This window comes from Theropithecus gelada, chromosome 2 (genome assembly GCF_003255815.1).
Source record: "Theropithecus gelada isolate Dixy chromosome 2, Tgel_1.0, whole genome shotgun sequence".
Lineage (NCBI taxonomy): Eukaryota > Metazoa > Chordata > Mammalia > Primates > Cercopithecidae > Theropithecus > Theropithecus gelada.
In genome coordinates this window covers 40,081,815-40,101,705 of record NC_037669.1, presented here as the reverse complement: position 1 = coordinate 40,101,705, position 19,891 = coordinate 40,081,815, and the positions used below count along the sequence as shown (strand labels likewise).

At 40.9% G+C, this 19,891-nt stretch overlaps 1 protein-coding gene across 1 annotated transcript in view; it reads left to right on the top strand.

The window, feature by feature from the left end:
- Positions 1-19,891, top strand: part of GPR156 (G protein-coupled receptor 156) — a 129,821-nt gene that overhangs the window by 87,070 nt on the left and 22,860 nt on the right. Inside the window, exons 4-5 of the mRNA XM_025375799.1 lie at positions 12,905-13,034; positions 13,286-13,396. Coding sequence (XP_025231584.1) covers positions 12,905-13,034; positions 13,286-13,396 — 241 coding nt within the window. The remainder of the gene's footprint in view (positions 1-12,904; positions 13,035-13,285; positions 13,397-19,891) is intronic.

Below are 19,891 nucleotides of genomic sequence, written 5' to 3'. Positions count from 1 at the left end.
GATACATGCAACAACTTGGATGGAGCTCAAGGGCATATGCTGCATGACAAATGTCAGTCTCACAGGCTTACACACTGTAAGAGTCCAGTTCTATACAACGTTCTCAAAAGACAATTTTATAGTGACGGAGAATGGATTAGTGGTTGCTAGGAGTTAGGTTGGGGAAGTGTGTCACTATGAAGGATAGCATGAGAGAGTTGTGTTTGTAAGTGTGTATGTGTGATAGAACAGTTCACTATCCTGATTATGACGGTGGTTTCATGTGAATTTCATAGAAATCTATATAGGTGATAAATTTCATAGGACTACACACACACACACACACACAGAGTGCACATAAAAATGGGTGAAATTTCAATAGAGTCTGTAGTTTTTATAACAGTATTGCACTAATGTCAATTTCCTGATTTTGATCATGAACTCTGATTATGTACGATGTTATTGGGGAAAGCTGGGCTAAGGATACACAGGAGCTCTCTGTACTGTTTTTACAACCTCCTGTGAGTCTTAAATAATTTCAAATTGAAAAGTTTTTGAGAAAAATAAAGCACAGGGATTTCTTATGAAAGCTAAATTAGAAAGCGCTGCTTGACATAATGCTAAAACAGTACCCAGGAAGTAGAGAGCTCATTGCCTGGTGGAGGTGGGAAAGGGGTAAAGGGAAGTGGAGATTCCTGCCTTGAAGAACATTTGGTAGAGCACGGGCCAGGCCTCTCAAACTGGTCACTCCTGGCTTGGGGAGTAACTAATACTAAGGTGGAAAGGGAAATGAAAGCTTCCTTCTCATCAGCTTCCCACATGGGGAAGGGGGCTAGAATCTGTCCTCAATAGGCCTCCATTTTCTCAATAGGGAAAATGGAGAGAAGGGGAAAAGGGTTCCTCCTTAACAATGGTCACAAAAGGTTACGTGTGCAAACAGTGAAAGATTAGGTGGCGTAAGAACTCAGGCTCTGGAATCAAACCCAGCCTCAAATCCAGTGGCTTGGTTGTTCTGTTGAACTTCGCTATATACCCTGTTTCTCTATTTAAAAACAGGGGTAATGATACTACTTATCTCTGGCAGCTGATTACATTAGATTGTCTATGTAAAGTGCTTAGCAACCACCTAGCACATAGATAATCACTGTTGGCTACTCTTTTAAATACTATTCTATGCCATTACCAATTTTCTAAGAAGTAACAATAATAACTCAGATGATTCTGACCATAATGTAATTTTTGATGAAAGCTTCTTCAGGATCCTTCAGTGCTTCCAACTCATAAATTATATCAGCCCTCAGTCAGTCCCTATATATGTAAATATAATTTAAATTAAAATTAATAGTTGCTACTTTCTATTACATGTCTTCTGTGTGCTTTGCACTTTAAATACAGCAGGATAATTACTATTTTCCCCATTTTCAGATGAGGAAACTGCTTCAGAGTGGTTAGGCAAATCTCCAACATCCATAAACAACACAGTAAACCCAGGCAGTCTGATGGCAAAGCCCAAGCTCTTTCCACTACACTGTTACCTCAGTAGTAATCCACAAAAGATGCTTAAACACATACACATTGTCTGTTAGTTGTTCTTTTTACATCACATTACATGGGCAGACTCTACAACTCCTGCCACAGCCTGGCACAGACATTTCCAGGCCATTGCCGGAGCCAGTGGAAACACTAGACAACAGAAACCAAGAACCCAAAGCTAATTGTAGCAAGAATTCAGTCTGGAGTTCAGTCAGTAGATAAATCCAAGAGGCATCATGGAAATTGTGCCAAGGTCCAAGATCCAAGCCAGCAGTCAGAATCTAAAGGGGCAGGCAAAACTCAGCAGGAGGCTCTGCAGGCTCTGTGCCCCCCAGGGGATATATGACTTCCTCTCTGTCTCCTCTTGTTGACACTGCCGGCTATAAATGGGGGCTTTGTGGATCCTCAGTCAAGAAGGCAGGTAAAAATTCTTGACCTACCAGCACTACCACAGGACGTTAGAAACCAGGGCAGGAAGACCCTGGGTCTTCATTAGTCAGTATGATGAAAACCCAGGCAGTTGGGTCTACTAGTGGGAAGTGAAAGAACACTGAAGGAAACCAGGAGTCAGGACATCATCTGGATTTGCTGTCCCAACATGGTCCCTATCTGGCGATTAAACAGCATGCAAATTTCTTCATCTGAAAATGAAGGAATCAGGTCAGATCACTGATTTTCAAACTGTGTTCCTCAGAGCCCAGGGACTCCAGTCCTGCCGTGGAGAGATAGATGGGCAAGCAAGTCCTTCCTGTACAGCACGCGTCCTTTCATCTCTTCCAAGTACTGAACCTTCTAATTCTAATGATTTATGCAGTGTAACAAGCTTTTAGTAAGTTTCTACCAGGCTCGGGGCCTTGTGGAAGGTGCTGATGGGGACAAAGCTGAGTGAAACCCAGTCCCAACATCCTGAATTCCTAGATTCTGGCTTAGTGGGGAACCATTCCAGCAGCTGTCATCGTTCAGGATTCCGCTCAGATTCCAAGATACACCCAGGCCCAGAGTTCTGCCACAGAATTGAAGATAAGAAAGAAGGGAAAGAGGCTGAGTGCAGTGGCTCGCGCCTGTAATCCCAGCACTTCCGGAGGCTGAGGCAGGCGGATCACCCTGGGGTCAGGAGTTTGAAACCAACCTGACCAACATGGAGAAACCCCATCTCTACTAAAAATACAAAATAAGTTGGGCATGGTGGTGCACACCTGTAATCCCAGCTACTCGGGAGACTGAGGCAGGAGAATTGCTTGAACCTGGGAGGTGGAGGTTGCTGTAAGCCGAGATTACACCACTGCACTCCAGCCTGGGCAACAAGAGTTAAACGCCATCTCAAAAAAAAAAAAAAAAAAAAAAAAGAGGAAAGCGGAATCTTCCCCAGTATGGCAGGCAATCTTTCCTGCCTCAAAGAGATCAATTTGCATGTCACCTGGTAGCCCATAATATTCTGCTTTAGCACTCCTTGTGATTGGATGTTTCCTAGGGCCAATTATGCTTGTGCTTCATGCCCTACTTAAAATCAGGACATCTGCTCTGCCCGTTTGGAAGAGCTACAAGTCACCTGCCAGGAATTGCTCAAGGCCTTTTCCTGCAGCTAAACAGAGAAAGGAAGTTGAAATCACTGCCTCATAAATTACAACACATGCCAAGGTCGTAACCCTAGAGTCTGAGGTTCTAGGCGAAAAGAGGATTTTGCGTGTGTGTCTAGTGTTTTCCCGTGGCATTTAAAAGCACATCTAAAATATAATTGCATGAGATATGGCAAAAATACATTCAGAAACTATTTTTTTGAAGACAAACAAACAAAGCAGAATGTGCCCGTAATATTCCTAAGTAAAGCCACACAAACTTCCTTTCCAGTAAAGGTATCCTTTGGGGCTTTTTCCCCCTCCTCATCACCAACTTATCTTGAATTTATCACTATGCTTTTTCACTACTGTTCCTAAACTTCAAGGCATTTAGTCTTATATCCAAATTTCCATATTTCAGCTTTTAAAATAGTTGCAAGGATACTTTTAAAGTTGATCCTGGCCAGGAGAGGTGGCTCATGCCTGTAATCCCAACCCTTCAGGAGGCCAAGGTGGGAGGACTGCTTGAGTCCAGGAGTTCAAGACCAGCCTGGGTAACAAAGTGAGACCTTGTCTCTACAAAAAAATAAAAACTAACTGGGTGTGATGGCATGCACCTGTAGTCCCAGCTACTTGGGAAGCTGAGGTGGGAGGATCACTTAAACCCAGTAGATCGATGCTGCAGTGAGCCAAGATCATGCCACTGCACTCCAACCTGGATGAGAGAGTGAAACTCTGTCTCAAAATTAAATTAAATTAAAAAGTTGATCCCAGCAAACTAACACTGGAACAGAAAACCCAACACCGCATGCTCTCACTCATAAGTGGGAATTGAACAATGAGAACACATGGACACAGGGAGGAGTACATCTCACACTGGGGCCTCTTGGGGGGTGGGGGGCAAGGGGAGGGAGGGCATGAGGACAAATACCTAATGCATGTGGGGCTTAAAACCTTCATGACTGGTTGATAGGTACAGCAAACCACCATGGCACATGTATACTTGTGTAACATACCTGCACATTCTGGACACGTATCCCAGAACTTAAAGTAAAATAAAAAAAGAAAGAAAAAAAAACGTTGATCCTTAGGCCTGTTTATAGTCCAAGGGAGCTATGAATGCTGAAATTTGTACACTATCAATTTATATGTATATTCACATATTAGTATCTATAATACACAGAGATTCAGGAATATAGATTTTTGTCAAATGGCCTAGTGGATACTGATAAAACAACTTCTAATATTCAATTAAAATTTTATTCTATTTTAAAGAAAAAGAACAAATAGGAAAATCGTCTTTGCAATGAAAAGGTCAGAAACCAAGGAGGTGGTGTCCTAATACGCTGATAGCAGAGATTATATCTCCTTTGCCTTCCTATCTCCGGTTCTTAATACATTGGCAAGTTGGTATTTAGGAATTGTTGAATTAATGTTTGGCACATGAAGATCATTAAAGTAAGAACTCATAAAGCATGGGAAAAACAAGGTCATTTGCTAAAGGGGAATTTGGGGGCACGATACTTAGCAAGTCTTCTTTTACACTTATAGCTAAATATTTTGTTTGTTTGACTATTTGATTTGGATGTAAATTCTATTGCACCTCTGGTAAACCAAGTCAGCCTGCTCTTCCTGGTTAAGAAAGAGAGGCAGAAATGCAAAGTGTAACCAGCTTATTAATAAGCTAAGGATAGAGAAAAGAAATTTGTCTCTGGGCTGGGAGCAGTGGCCCACGCCTGTAATCCCAGCACTTTGGGAGGCTGAGGCGGACAGATCATTTGAGCCCAGGAGTTTGAGACCAGCCTGGCCAACATGGCAAAACCCCATCTCTACTAAAATTACAAAAATTAGGGAGGGATGCTGGCGCATGCGTGTAATCCCAGCTACTTGGGGTGGCTGAGACACGAGAATTGCTTGAACCCAGGAGGCGGAGGTTGAAGTGAGCTGAGTGTGCCTCACTGCACTCCAGCCTGGGCAACAGAATGAGACTTTGTCTTAAAAAAAAAAAAAAAAAGGAAAAAATAAAAAACTGTCTCTGGCATAACTTGAGAAGGGAGAAGCTAGAAGAGACCTTTGATTTCATCAGGTCCAAGCACTGCTAACCATTCAGCTATTCTGTGGGCAGAATGTCTTTGTTCTTCCAGATGCAATTTCAGCAGCTGTGGGCCTGAACTGACAGTGCGGGATAAGGAGCTCCCTCTCTCCATGTGAAATGAAGCAGGACTACAGGAAAGCAGGCTGATTTGGAAAGGCCAGGTCCACCCAGGACAAGAGGCGGTGCTGAATGTTTGGCTCATGACAAAACATAATTTACAAATTTACTGGCTTCAAGGATGTAAAAAGATATAATTTACTGACTTCAAGGGTGTAAAAATGCATGCTTCCTAGCCCAGCTGCAAGCAGCAACTCAGTCCAAGATCAGCAGATTTTCTGAAGCCTGGGGGTGGGATGCATGTTGTTAACCTCTGATGCAGATGTCTACTGAGAGTCTGTAATCTGTGTGGTCGTGAAGATGAGATCTCATCCATCAATTGCTTGACAAGGGCTATCATCATATCTCTGGGCCTACGTGGCCCTCAACACACGATGTGAGAAACATATTGGACAAAAGCATTTCCTGGGAGAATCCTCCAGCAAGAATTCAGCCATTGGCAAAGAATCTTTCAAGTAGCCCTATCTCATTGGAGACAAGTAAACATATATACACATGGGCATATGTGAATATACACACTCCTCCAAGGTGCTACACTTTCCTAGAAACAAAAAGAATGAGAGAGGAAAAAGCTTTATAGGCATCCTGTTAGGATGCTTTCTCTCATTTATTTTTAGACTCCTTTCAGCTCTATGCTGAGAGGGAAAGCAAAGGAAGGGCTTACCCAGAATGTGAAGCTTTTTAGTGAGGGTTTGGGGTGTGCAGATTTGGTAACGTGGTGAAAACCCAGTGTCTATGGAAGTTCACGGCATCCACAGCACTCAGAGCCCCCCAAATATATCTGGCCCTTGTGTTCACTAATTCCAAGGAATTATCAGCGATTCCAGGGGACCGTGGGGATCACCCTGAAACCACTACAATTACCCAGAATGTGCCCCTCCTAACACATAGGCATTGAACAAGTTCCTAACTCCCCCCCAACTCTCACAGATCTCTGGTACTTTAAAAGCCTTATGGCACACGTGCCTAGCCCTCAGCCTTCTGCCTAACAGGGGAGTGCTTTGCCAGTGAAAAATAAGATTAGGGAAGAGGACAAAGAAAGGAAGAAGAGAAGGGGTTTCCATATCCATTAATGAATTCATTCAACAGATGGTTATGGAACACTTACCATTTTCCAAAGACCGTGCTATGGTGTGAGTTATAGAACAAGAAACAGCCTGGGTTTTGAGGAGTAGAAACTGTCCAGTGGAACTAACATTAAAAGGCAGTAATATAACATGACAATTGTACTGATGCACATAGACTCTGGGGTGTTGTAGGGACATAGAGGATGGCACCAAACCTAGACTGAGGGCATCATCTATACAGATACATACTCTTATTTCTTTGAGTCCTGTGAGGTGAGTCACTCACAAAGAAAATGTACAGAAATAACTCAGAATAAATAAAAAGATGGATGGCATAGTAAGCTTGGCAGATCGATGTTGGAGAACATCAGTTTTGGTGGCAACAATCTGCAAGGTTGTCTAATTTTCTCCTGCACCTCTCAGCTGCCTGGATGCAAAAGCAGACAATGGATTATGGCTCTGATCTGAGTTTTACTGGGCAGATGCTACAGAAGGTCTTGTTTGAAAAGGGAATTGGGTGTTATTGAGAGAACAGTTCAGATGACCAACCAGGGGTCTGAAATTGGGTTGAGATAGGAAGAGAGACTGATAGACTATGAGGAAGCAAAAGAACCAAGTGACTGGAGGTCTGTAGGCTGTCAATGTACAAATGTGGTAGGAGTAAGCACATGAGAGGGCTGGAGGGTAGGACCCTCATTCATTTATTCCTCAAATGTTTATTGAGTGCCTTCAGTGTCCAGGTAGTGTTCTAGTTCTGGGAGTACATCATGCACAATTCTATTGGGAGGAGAAAGCAATAAACAAAATCATAATAATAAGTAAATTATGTAATACGTTAAAAGGTAATAAGTACTATGGTTGGATGGGGGCAGGGGAAGAGAATAGAGCAGGATGAGGAATCAGAATTCCGCGGATAGGGTGTAATTTTAAATAGGGTTGTCATCATAGCCCTGGTTGAGAAGGTAACATATGAACACGCAGTCAGGAGAGAAAGAGGATGAGCTATGCAGATCCATGTATTGAAATATTCCAGGCAGAGAGAACAGCCACTTCAAAGCCTCGCAGTGTGTGAGTGCCTGGTGTTTTCAAGGAACAGCAAGGAGGCGTGTGGCTGGAGTGGGGTGGGCCTGGAGAAGATGTAAGAAATGAGGTCGAGAAACAACAGGGATCAAATGTGTAGGCTTTGTAAACTCTGGTAAAGACTGACTTTCCCTCTGGGAAATAGAGAGTCATTGTGGGGTTTTGAGCAGAGAAGTGACATGATCTTATTTCTCTTTAATGGATTACTCTAGCAGCTATGTTGAAAATAGACTTGAGGGAAGTGCCAGGGTAGAAGCAGGGAGACCAGTTAGGAGGCTATTGCAATAATCCAAATAAGAAATGCAAAGTAAGACTTTGATCAGGTGGTGGCAGCAGAGGTGGTGAGAAGGAGTTAGATTCTGGATGTATTTCGAGGATAGAGCCAACAAGATTTATGACAAATTGGATGTGGGTGATGAGCAAGAGTCAGGATGACTCCCAGGTTTTTGGTCCAGGCAAATTGAAAGGTGGAGTTGCTATTATCTGAAATGGGGAAGAATGTGAGCGATTGAGGGGGAGGCTTGGAGTTAAATTTTGAACAGATTGTAGTCAAATTGGTGTTGGGATATTGGTATTTAAAATTCCTGAAGGGGAGCCATTCTGAATGACCCTAAGACCCAGAGTGTAACCTGGGGATGGGTGTCTGAAGAGGAATAAAGTGAAATCATTATGATTGAATAATTTAGAACTCTGGAGGCTGAAAGGCTAATGAAATCTCCTAGGATGTTCTACTAGGATGGTGGCCCAGGCACGAGAGTAAGGAATAGGGTCAGACCTTATGATAGACACTTTAAATACAAATGGTTAGAGGTCCCACTAATATTAGCTTGAGGTGTGCAGAATTTTAATTGGGTGCAGATTAGTGTATACATTAGAAATAAGCAAGATATTAAAAGATCAAATTTGCTGAAACACATCAGATAACATTATGATAAAGCTGGAGTTTTATTTGAGATAGATTTATAATCCCATTGTAGCATGGATCCAAAATAGTAAGTTAATAAAGAAATTGGATAAATTTTCACAATTTAAATCTTAATTGCTTTATTAGAAAGCATTTTGGAAAGACATTCATATTTGGTTTTGGATAGGTTAAAGCTCAGTGATATGATTTACATCAATTTTTGTAGCATTTTAGAAAGCATGGTCTTGTGACATCTTAGGAAAGTTTTCTGTTAGTCACAGCATGCCAACAAGTACCTTGTGCTCCATTCTCTGGCCATGTTTTCAGACTCAGTAACTCCAAATAAAATGAACTGCCAAGTTCAGAAAGTAACATTTGATAAAGTTTTGCAACATCATACCGTTGAGCTGGTGGATGCCACTTAAGTATCTGAATTCATTAGAGACTATTGAAATGATAATGCAGAATTATACAGGTTTTGCAGATGTAGTTCGATATTTACCTATACGTGTTGAAACCTCACTTGAGGATAGAAAAATCAAGAAAGTTCTTGTCTTACATTTCCACTCAATAAATGAAGAGGAAGAGATAATGAGATAGCTATATAATCCTTTGAAAAAAAAAAACAAAACAAAAAACTTCACCTTGTTTCTGACTGACAGTAACCCAATTCAGGCATTTTACTGTTCATAAATGGAAGACAAGTAATCTAGATAGTACTGGCTATCTGTAATTAAGTATACAATATTGAAATCTATTTGCTTTGTGGAAATTATGTGTTTGTAACTGATTAAAATATTCAACTATGTAGGTTTCATCTTTTAGCTCAATAGAAAAATATAAATGACATTGGTGGCTGAATTCCTACCAACGTGGCAAAGACATTCCCCAGACATACATAATTCACCTGCTGAATTGGAGATGATTCACCTTTCAGTGACTTCACAGGTGTTAACTTGGCCAAACAAAAAAGGGAAATCATCTTGTATTCATCTTTTGTTCCCTGAGGCAAGTTTTCAGTAAGATTGCTCAGGAAAAATGTCACAACATGCATATATAAGTCCATAGTATGTCTATTTGAATAATGAATTAGCATCACTGTCTGAGAGGTGAAAACTATTCAATGTGTATTTTGTGGAAAATGACTAAATTGAGTTCCTCTTAGCTAAATCAGAAAGAGAAGGAATCCTCAATCAGGATTTCATGCAGTACTGTATCACTCAAAGGAAAACTGATTGTATAGTGATACTCAAATAAAATGGGTCCAAAGAAAAATTATGAGAGAAACTTACCGATCAGTGATCTAGACCAAACAGACATGTGGCTGTGAAATCCAGGCAGTTGCTTGGTGACGAGGTCACCGTCAGATAGTCATGGCTTATGTGCAGGAACATGAGAATGGCCATGGGGAGGAATAGCCGGGTTATGGGTCTTGCAGGAGTCCACCCACTGCTTGTGCCATTGCTCAAACTTCTGACTGCACCAAGCGGCTGATGCCAGGTCAGCAGTACTCTCTGCTCTGAATCAGTGTCAGCACTGGTCTCTCTAATGGAGTACTTTTCTTTAAAAAATGCTTGGTGAAGCTGCTGGTTAGCACTGTTCTTACTTCTGTAGTTAATATTCACCACATATTCCCCTTCTTTTGTGGAGAGATAAAGAAATTAAGGAAAATCACTCTCCATAAGTCCACAATCTGAAGACATGGAGGCTGAGGAGGCAGACCTGAATGAATAAGTAGATCATATAATAGGGCTAGATCTTAAATTTGGATATAGGAGACTTAAGGTAAACCATAGAAGATGGTTCTTTATACATGTAGCTCTTTTGCTAAATGATAAAGGTGGTATGTTAAGATTAATGAGTCTGAATGTAATGTACAGAACATACCAGAACAGGGAAAAATTGGTGTTTACTGAGAGCTGAAGGTTACATCAGAAATCTAAAAAGTAGTATTTTTTCATCATCTTAAAGTTTGCAAAGAGTTTTGGCACATACATCATCTCATCTTTGCAATAACCTGTGGGGTAGATACAAAAGATGATGTTATTTTCATTTTACAGATGAGGAAATAGGAGCCTGTTTCCTGGTCAGACAGGCTTAGTCAACTGTGAGTGGCAGAGCTGGTATACCCACCTGTTACCCTCGACTCCAGTTCCATTGCTCCTAACATGATTGTATCCTGGATAAATATGGTATCAAGAATGGAGAGGCCGGGCGCGGTGGCTCACACCTGTAATCCCAACACTTTGGGAGGCTGAGGTGGGCGGATCACCTGAGGTCAGGAGTTCAAGACCAGCCTGGCCAACATGGTGATACCCCGTCTCTGCTAAAAATGCAAAAATTAGATGGGTGTGGTGGCGCATGCCTGTAAACCCAGCTACTGGGGAGACCAAGGCATGAGAATCGCTTAAACCTAGGAGATGGAGGTTGCAGTGAGCCAAGATTGCCCCACTGTGTTCCATCCTGTGCAACAGAACAAGACTCTGTCTCAAAAAAAAAAAAAAAAAGAAAAAGAAGAGTGAACTTTGGGAGGCTGAGGCAGGCAGATCACTTGAGGTCAGGCGTTTGAGACCAGCCTGTCCATCATGGCAAAACCCTCTCTCTACTAAAAATACAAAAATTAACCTGGTGTGGTGGTGGGCACCTGTAATCCCAGCTGCTCAAGGGGCTGAAGCAGAAGAATTGCTTGAACCTAGGAGGCAGAGGTTGCAGTGCACCAAGATCACACCATTATACTCCAACCTGGGCAACAGAGCAAGACTCTGTCTCAAAAAAATAAAAAAGATGGAGAGCGAGAGAAAGCTCAGAGACTTTGAAATAAGAAGTGAAAGAGGCCTGGCACAGTGGCTCACACCTGTAATCCCAGCACCTTGATAGACCGAGGCGGGCAGATCACTTGAGGTCAGGAGTACAAGACCAGCCTGACCAACATGGTGAAACCCGTCTCTACTAAAAATACAAAAATTAGCTGGGCGTGGTGGCGGGCGCCTGTAATCCCATTTACTCGGGAGGCTGAGGCAGGAGAATCACTTGAACCAGGGAGGGGGAGGTTGTGGTGAGCCGAGATTGTGCCACTGCACTCCAGCCTGGGCAACACAGTGAGACTCTGTCTCAAAAAAATTTTTTAAAAAAAGAAGAAGTGAAAGAAACCTGGCAATTGATTGGGTATTTCTGATAAAGAAACAGAAGGAAAAGGTGATTCCTAGGTTTCTAAAACCTGGAAGAGGAGGACAGTGAGATTATAATATAAACAGCTGATGTTGGCAGCATGCCTATTATGTGCCAGGCCATGTGCCAAGCATTTTGCCGTATTACCTCATGAAATCCTCACAACTCTTTGAAGGTAGATCATATAATTATTATTCTCATTTTAGAAAGGGTATGCATGAAAGTTGCTCTCACTTTTAGAAAAATAAGAAAATCTTCCCTCCAAAACAAGGTTCAGCTCATCTGGACTCACTGGCCTATGGTGACAGTACCTGGGGCCTGGGACAGTGGTTTGGTGTTCTTGTGTGTATGGATGTATCACAATGTCAGACACAAAGTAACTAAGCTGTGCTCATGGCGGTTATGATGTTTGCAAATCCAGCACTGCCAAACTGTTTAGTGCCTCCTAGGTGCTTTGCCTGTGGTTAGAACAAGCTTCACTAAGTGGATAGTTTTGCCTTGGCCCTAGCCTTTAAGGTGGCCTGCCAGGTCACCAAGAGACATAGGTAAGAATGCTTTCCTCCTTAGTTATGATTTAAAAATAAAAGTATAGCAAAGTATAATTATCAAATGACTTTTAGTAGAAATGTTGCATTTATATACACTATTTAGATTACAATTCTTAAATACAATGGCTTTCCTTCTTGTTACTTGTAATTAATTAGTATCAGTCACTGTCCAGTGTGAGACTGGCGTTGCCCTTAGGTTAACCAGTTCACATCCTGAACCTCTGTTGGTGCCCGGGGTATTTGTCTGAACCCCTGATTATTCACGTCTCCCTCTCACTTTCAAATTTGTCTCTAATCTCATCTAAAACTGTTAATACTTGAGAAAAGGCCCTTCCCCAATTTCTTGCTTCTAATCCCTTTATCCTCTTTCTTTCTTGGTCAAGTAGAGGAAAATGGTTTACATATCAAATAAAGCAAATAGTATATGGAAAAAAAAAAAAAAAAACATTGTTTCCAAATAGTTTACCTTACAGCTCATTTCTAAGGGCTCCAAACTGTGAGTATCTACCTGCTGGTTATTAATTCACTAAGCTGCACATGGCAGTCCCCTAGCAACCATAAACTTCATGGATAAAATCCCAACTCTTCTCCAGTACTACCTGTTTGTAGGTAGTCAGCCTTCTTTTAAAAGACTTGGAGTTATACAAGCAATAAGTGCCAGAGTTTAGTTCTTTTTGAAAATAAATTTAAAGAAATCGTAAGTTTTCACAGGGCTATAAAGTGGTTTCTTCCCAGTGGTCCTTCACTCCGAGGCTGCACTGGAGATTATGCTGGTGAGGAAGCTTTGATCTCATAGGTCTTTGGCCTCAAGGCAAAAGGTCATGGCTGTAAGTGTCTTTCTTCCTGATGCCCTCTAGGATTGTGAAGATGTCCAGTCCCAATCTGAACATTGTGACCTTATTGGGCAGTTGTCTGACTTACAGTAGCGCTTACCTCTTTGGGATTCAAGATGTTTTAGTGGGGAGCTCAATGGAAACTCTCATTCAGGTAGGTGAAGTATTAAAATTTGGTTTTGAATAAAATTTTAAAGTTGTGATGATTTTTTTAAACCAGCTGCTCCCATGGGTGGTGGTTACCTTTATCCTTGGTGTGGGCACTTTTCGAGGCAATCCCAGAACACTTGGTGAGGTTCACTCTGTACCCCATGCCCTCTGTGGGACCCAGACCCTGCAAATCAGAGTGTGTGGAGAACTGACAAAGGTTCCTCTTCTGACTCTTCTGTCCCCTTCCACCTGTAGATAAGACTGTCCATGCTGTGCATTGGGACCTCCCTTGTGTTTGGCCCCATTCTGGGAAAGAGCTGGCGACTCTACAAGGTGTTTACCCAAAGGGTGCCGGACAAGAGAGTGGTAAGTAGACAGCAAGTACACAATGCTTGATTGTAGATGGCAGCTTCAGCATTAGTTAACAGCTAGAGAAACTCATGCAGATTACTGAGCCTAGCCCCTTTCAGGACATCCGAAGTTCTTGTTTCTCATTCCAAACCCTGGAATCATGCGGCCTCATAAGGCCTCAGGCCTGGAAGGCTGTGGATCACTGCTGTTGAAGAGAGGGCTTCAAACGTGGGCTCTGGTTCCTATGTACCCCAGGCCCTGTGGGGACATGTGAGCTGGCCAATACCTGGCACCAGTGTGAGGCCGAACAAGATGCCCAGAGACTGTTGTTTGGCACAGGTGTGAGCTGGAAGTGAAGGGAGGAAGAGTGATTACAGAGAAACTATAGCAAGTAAGTAGTTATTTCCTTCCCTGGAGCTCAGTTCTTTTCTATATAGAAGGCAGAGAAGGATGTGCCCAGAGAAGTGAGCAAAGAAGAGCAGGAAGAATCAACCCTAAGTTATGTAGCAGCCAGATCACCGACATGTCCCTGAGATCAGTCATCAACTTAACCACATTTCCCCATTTTCTCAGGTTGTCTGATGAGACTGCTCAAACCTCAATTCCTGACCAGTATCCTCATTGGGTATAGGCCCTGCCCAGACCCAATATATCATTCAGTTGGTGTTTACTTCTCTGGAATGATAGGAATTTTTTTTTAGCAAATGTTATTGAATCATGGTGCATACTTACCAAAAGCTCAGCTGTGAGCAACCATACCTGTGAAGAAGATTGCCTGAAAGGACAAAAACTGCATTCATCCCTCAAGAACACTGATTTCTTTTTTAAACATAGCTTTATTGAAGTATAACTGACATGCAGTAAACTGCACATATTTAAAGCATATGATTTGATAAATTGTGACATGGATGTACAACCAAGAAACATGGTGCATAATGAACATATCCCTCATCTTCAAAAACTTCCTTGCAACCCTTTGTTATCTCCCTCTCCTGTCCAATCCTTATATCCCTTGTTCCTGTCCTCAGGAAATCATTGATGTGCTTTCTGTCACTGTAGATGAGTTTGCATTTTCCAGAGTTTTCTATAAATGGAACCATACAGTATGGACTCTTTTTTCTCTGGCTTATTTTACTCACATAATTGTTTTTATGAATATTATAGTTATTTATGTTGTGTGCATCAATAGTTCTTTCTTTGTTATTGCTGAGTAATATTACAATGCATAGATACACATTTGCTTATCTGTAGATGGATGTTTGGGTTATTGCCAGTTGTGGCGATTAAAAATAAAGCTGCTATGAACATTCATGTACAAACTCTTTGTTTAGACATAGGCTTTTATTTCTCTTGGGTGAAAACCTAATTTTTTTTTTTTAGAAAAAAATATTTTAAGAGTAGGATGGTTAGATCATATGGTAAGTGTATATTTAACTTTTTAAGAAACTGTCAGACTGTATTTCAAAGTGGTTGTACCATTCTGCATTTCCACCAGCAATGTATGAGAGTCCATTTCCTCCACCTTCTTGGCAGCATTTGATTTGATCAGTCTTTTTCACTTTAGGCATTCTAATAGGTATGTGTGGTAGTATCTCATTATGGTTTCAAATTTGCATTTCTCTAATGCAATATTGAGTATTTCTTTACATGCTTACTTGCCATCCATACACCTTCTTTGGCAGACTGTTCAAATCTTTCACCCTTTTTTTTTTTTTTTTTTTTTTGAGACAGAGTTTCACTCTTTCACCCAGGCTGGAGTGCAGTGGTGTGATCTTGGCTCACTGTAACCTCCGCCTTATGATTTCAAGTGATTCTCCTGCCTCAGCCTCCGAAGTAGCTGGGATTACAGGCACCTGCCACCGTGCCTGGCTGATTTTTGTATTTTTAGTAGAGACAGCGTTTCATCATGTTGGCCAGGCTGATCTCGAACTCCTGACCTCGTGATCTGCCTGCCTTGGCCTCCCAAAGTGCTGGGATTACAGGCATGAGCTACTGCGCCCAGCGTCACCCATTTTTAAATTGGATTTTTTGTTGTCTTATTATTGAGTTTTGTGAGTTCTTTTTATATTCTGGATACAAACCCTTTATCAGATGTATGATTTGCAAGATTGTCTTCCAGTTTATTCTTTTGTTCCTTTTACTTTCATTTACTTCAGAGTGTCTTTCAAAGACATTTCTAATTCTGATGAAGTCGAATTTACCAATATGTTCTTTGTTTTTAGGTTTTTGTTTGTTTGTTTTTTGTATTTTTAGTAGAGACTTCACCATGTTGGCCAGGTTGGTCTCAAACTCCTGGCCTCAAGTGATTCACCAGCCTCAGCCTCCCAAAGTTCCAGGATTACAGGCATGACCCACCACACCCGGCTCCAATGTGTTCTTTTATGGATCATGTTTTTGGTATTATATTTAAGAAATTTTTGCCTAACTTAAGGCCCCAAAAGGTTTTCTCATGTGTTTACTTCTAGAAATTTTAGAGTATTAGCTTTTACATTTAAGCCTATGATCCATTTTGAGTTAATTGTGGTATATGGTATGATGTATTGATTGAATTTTATTTTTTTACATACAGACATTTGATTGTTCCAACACCATTTGTTGAAAACATTGTGGCCGGGCGCGGTGGCTCAAGCCTGTAATCCCAGCACTTTGGGAGGCCGAGATGGGCGGATCACGAGGTCAGCAGATCGAGACCATCCTGGCGAACACAGTGAAACCCCGTCTCTACTAAGAAATACAAAAAATAGCCGGGCGAGATGGCGGGCGCCTGTAGTCCCAGCTACTCGGGAGGCTGAGGCAGGAGAATGGCATGAACCCGGGAGGCGGAGCTTGCAGTGAGCTGAGATCCGGCCACTGCACTCCAGCCTGGGCTACAGAGCGAGACACCGTCTCAAAAAAAAAAAAAAAAAAAAAGAAAACATTGTCCTTTCTTCACTGAATTACCTTTGTGCCTTTGTTGAAAATCAGTTGTCCATAGGTGTGTAGATCTATTTCTGGACCCTCCATTCTGTCTCACTGATGTGTCTGTCTCAACAGCAATACCATATTACCTTGATTACTGTAGCTTTATACTAAATCTTGAAATCAGGCAGTATTGGTTCTTTGACTTTCTTCTTCTCTTTCAATGTTGTTTTGGCTAATCTGGGTCCTTTGAATGCTCATGTGAATTTTTGAATCAGTTTACTGATTTCTACAAAAATTCTTTTGAGATTATGTTGAATCTAATATAGATGAAATTGTGGAGAATTGGCTTCTTACTAATGTGTGTCTTTTTTCCCATGAACCCATTTATTTAGCTCTTTAATATTTCCCATCTTTTTTTGTACTTTTCAATATTGTTCTTTCACATCTTTCATCAAAGTTATTTCTAGGTATTTTATATTTTATGCTGTTTTATATGTTATTATTTTTCAAATTTCACTTTCCAGTTGTTTGTTGCTAATATATAGAAATATAATTACTTTTTTTTTTTTTTTGAGATGGAGTCTGGCTCTGTTATCTAGGCTGGAGTGCAGTGGTGCGATCTTGGCTCACTGCAACCTCCGCCTCCCAGGTTCAAGCGATTTTCCTGCCTCGGCCTCCCAAGTAGCTGGGATTACAGGTGCCTGCTACCACACCCGGCTAATGTTTATATTTTTAGTAGAGACGAGATTTCACCATGTTGGCCAGGTTGGTCTCAAACTCCCAACCTCAGATGATCTGCCTTCCTCGGCCTCCTGAAGTGCTGGGATTACAGGCATTAGCCACCGTGCCTGGCCACATAAATATAATTAATGTTTATATGCTTAGCTTGTATACTGCAACCTTTCTAAAGTAAGTACGTGTTAGTTCTAGCAGCTTTCTTTTTTAGACAGAGTCTCGCTCTGTTGCCCAGGCTGGAGTGCAGTGGCGAAATCTCAGCTCACTGCAAGCTCCGCCTCCCAGGATCGCGCCATTCTCCTGCCTCAGTCTCCCGAGTAGCTGGAACTCCAGGCACGCGCCACCGCGCCCAGCTAATTTTTTGTATTTTTAGTAGAGACAGGGTTTCACCATTCACGGGATGGTTTCGATCTCTGACCTTGTGATCCACCCACCTCGGCCTCCCAAAGTGCTGGGATTACAGGCGTGAGCCACCGCGCCCGGCCTCTAGCAGCTTTTTATAGAGTCTGTCAGATTTTCTACGTAGATGACCATATCATCAGTTAATAAAGATAATTGATTTTCAATCTCTTGTTTGATTGCACTGGCTAGAAACAATAGTACAATCTGAATGGAAGTGGTGAGAGCAAATACCTTTATTATTCTTGATCCTATGGGGAAAACAGTCTTTCAAAACTAAGAATGATGTTAGCAGTAGTTTTATTGTAGATGCCATTTATCCAGCTGGGGAGGTACTATTCTATTCTTATTTTGCTGAGAGTTTTAATCAAGAATTGATGTTGGGTTTTGTCAAAAACTTTTTCTGGGTCTATTGAGATGATCATATGGTTTTTCTTTTTTTAGTTCATTCACGTGGTGGATTATGTTAAATGGTTTTTTTTTTTTAAACCCTTATACAATACTTTATTTTTTAGAGTGGTTTTAAGTTAACATAAGAATTGAGCAGAAGGTACAGAGGTTTTACATATACACTCTTTCCCCACACATGCATAGCCTCTTCCATTATCAATATTCCCCATCAGAGTGTATATTTATTACAATTGATGAACCTACATTAATACATCATTATCACCCAGAGTCTGTACTTTACATTAAGTTTCACTTTTGGCGTTGTACATTTTATGGGTCTGGACAAATGTATAATGACATATATCTACCGTTACAGTATCATACAGAGTAGTTTTACTGCTCTAAAAATCCTCTACGCTCCTGCTCTTTATCTCTTTATCTGCCCATATGTTAAGTGATTTAGGGTGTCAAACCAACCTCCATCCCTGGGATAAACTCCACTTGATCATGATACATTATCCTCTTCATAATTGTTGGACTCATTTTTATAAAAACTTTGTTTAGAATTTGTACATTCATGTTTTTAATACATATTGCTCTGTAGTTGTCTTGTAATATATTTTTCTCGTTTTGGTATCAGAGTAATGTTGGCTTTATAAAATGAGTTGGGAACTATTCCCTTCTTTTCAATTTCAAGAAGAATTTCTATAAAATTGCATAATTGGCACTCATGTATAAGTACCTTACAATAGTATTCTTCCTTTTATCCCTATTCCTATCTTTGGTGTTACGTTATAAGCCCCATACAATTATTTTGTTTAATAAATCAATTATCTTTTAAAATATTTTATTTTTTATTTTTAAGACCCAGGACAACATGCTGAATTTTGTTATTTTCTTTAATGATATTTAAGTAATGAAAACGAATCTTGTATTTTTCTGTTTAGTTACCTTTTCCAGTGTTGTTAATTTCCTGTATAGATCCACATTTTTGTCTCATATTATTTTCCTTTGCCTGAAGGATATCTAACATTCCAGTGTGGGTGTGCTACTACTGAATTCTTTCAGCTTTTGATTATCTGAAAAAGTCTTTATTTTGCCTTTGTTTCTGAAAGATATATTACTAAGTATAGAATTCTAGACAAATTTTCTTTTCTTCTTCCAGTACTTTCAAGATGTTCCTGCACTGTCTTCTCACTTGGCCTTCTATTTGATGAGAAGTCTCATGTTTATGTCTACACAAAATGTGTCTTTCGTCCCTGCTTGCTTTGAGTAGTTTCCCTTTATCACTGGTTTTGAACAGTTTGATTAGGCAATTGGTTTGTTTTTAATTTTACAAACACTTTGAATCATATAACTGGTTGTGCTTCTTTCTTTTCATTGGTTGTCAAAAGCTCAGATCCACATTTCTTCTGCTCCTATTAGTAAATGCTATTATATATACACTCTTCATCTGAGCCTTCATCATAATTCCCTTTATTTTCTCTCTTCCCTAATGTTTAATGTTTTAATCCTATCACAGTGTATATTTTTCTCCATTTATTTTTGTAGTCACAAACTAACACATTCTCTTCATCCTAAGTCAAATACGGATGGTCCCTGACATACAACGGTTCAACTTAACAGATTTTCTGTTTTACAATGGTGTGAAAGCAATCCACATTCAATAGAAACCATACTTAAAATACCCATACAACCACTCTGTTTTTCACTTTCAGCACAGTAGTCAATACATTTCGTGAGATATTCAACACTTCATTATAAATTAAGTTTTGTTGGCCGGGCGCGGTGGCTCAAGCCTGTAATCCCAGCACTTTGGGAGGCCGAGGCGGGTGGATCATGAGGTCAGGAGATCGAGACCATCCTGGCTAACACGATGAAACCCCGTCTCTACTAAAAAATACAAAAAACTAGCCGGGCGAGGTGGCGGGCGCCTGTAGTCCCAGCTACTCCGGAGGCTGAGGCAGGAGAATGGCGTAAACCCGGGAAACGGAGCTTGCAGTGAGCTGAGATCCGGCCACTGCACTCCAGCCTGGGTTACAGAGCGAGACTCCGTCTCAAAAAAAAAAAAAAAAAAAAAAAAAA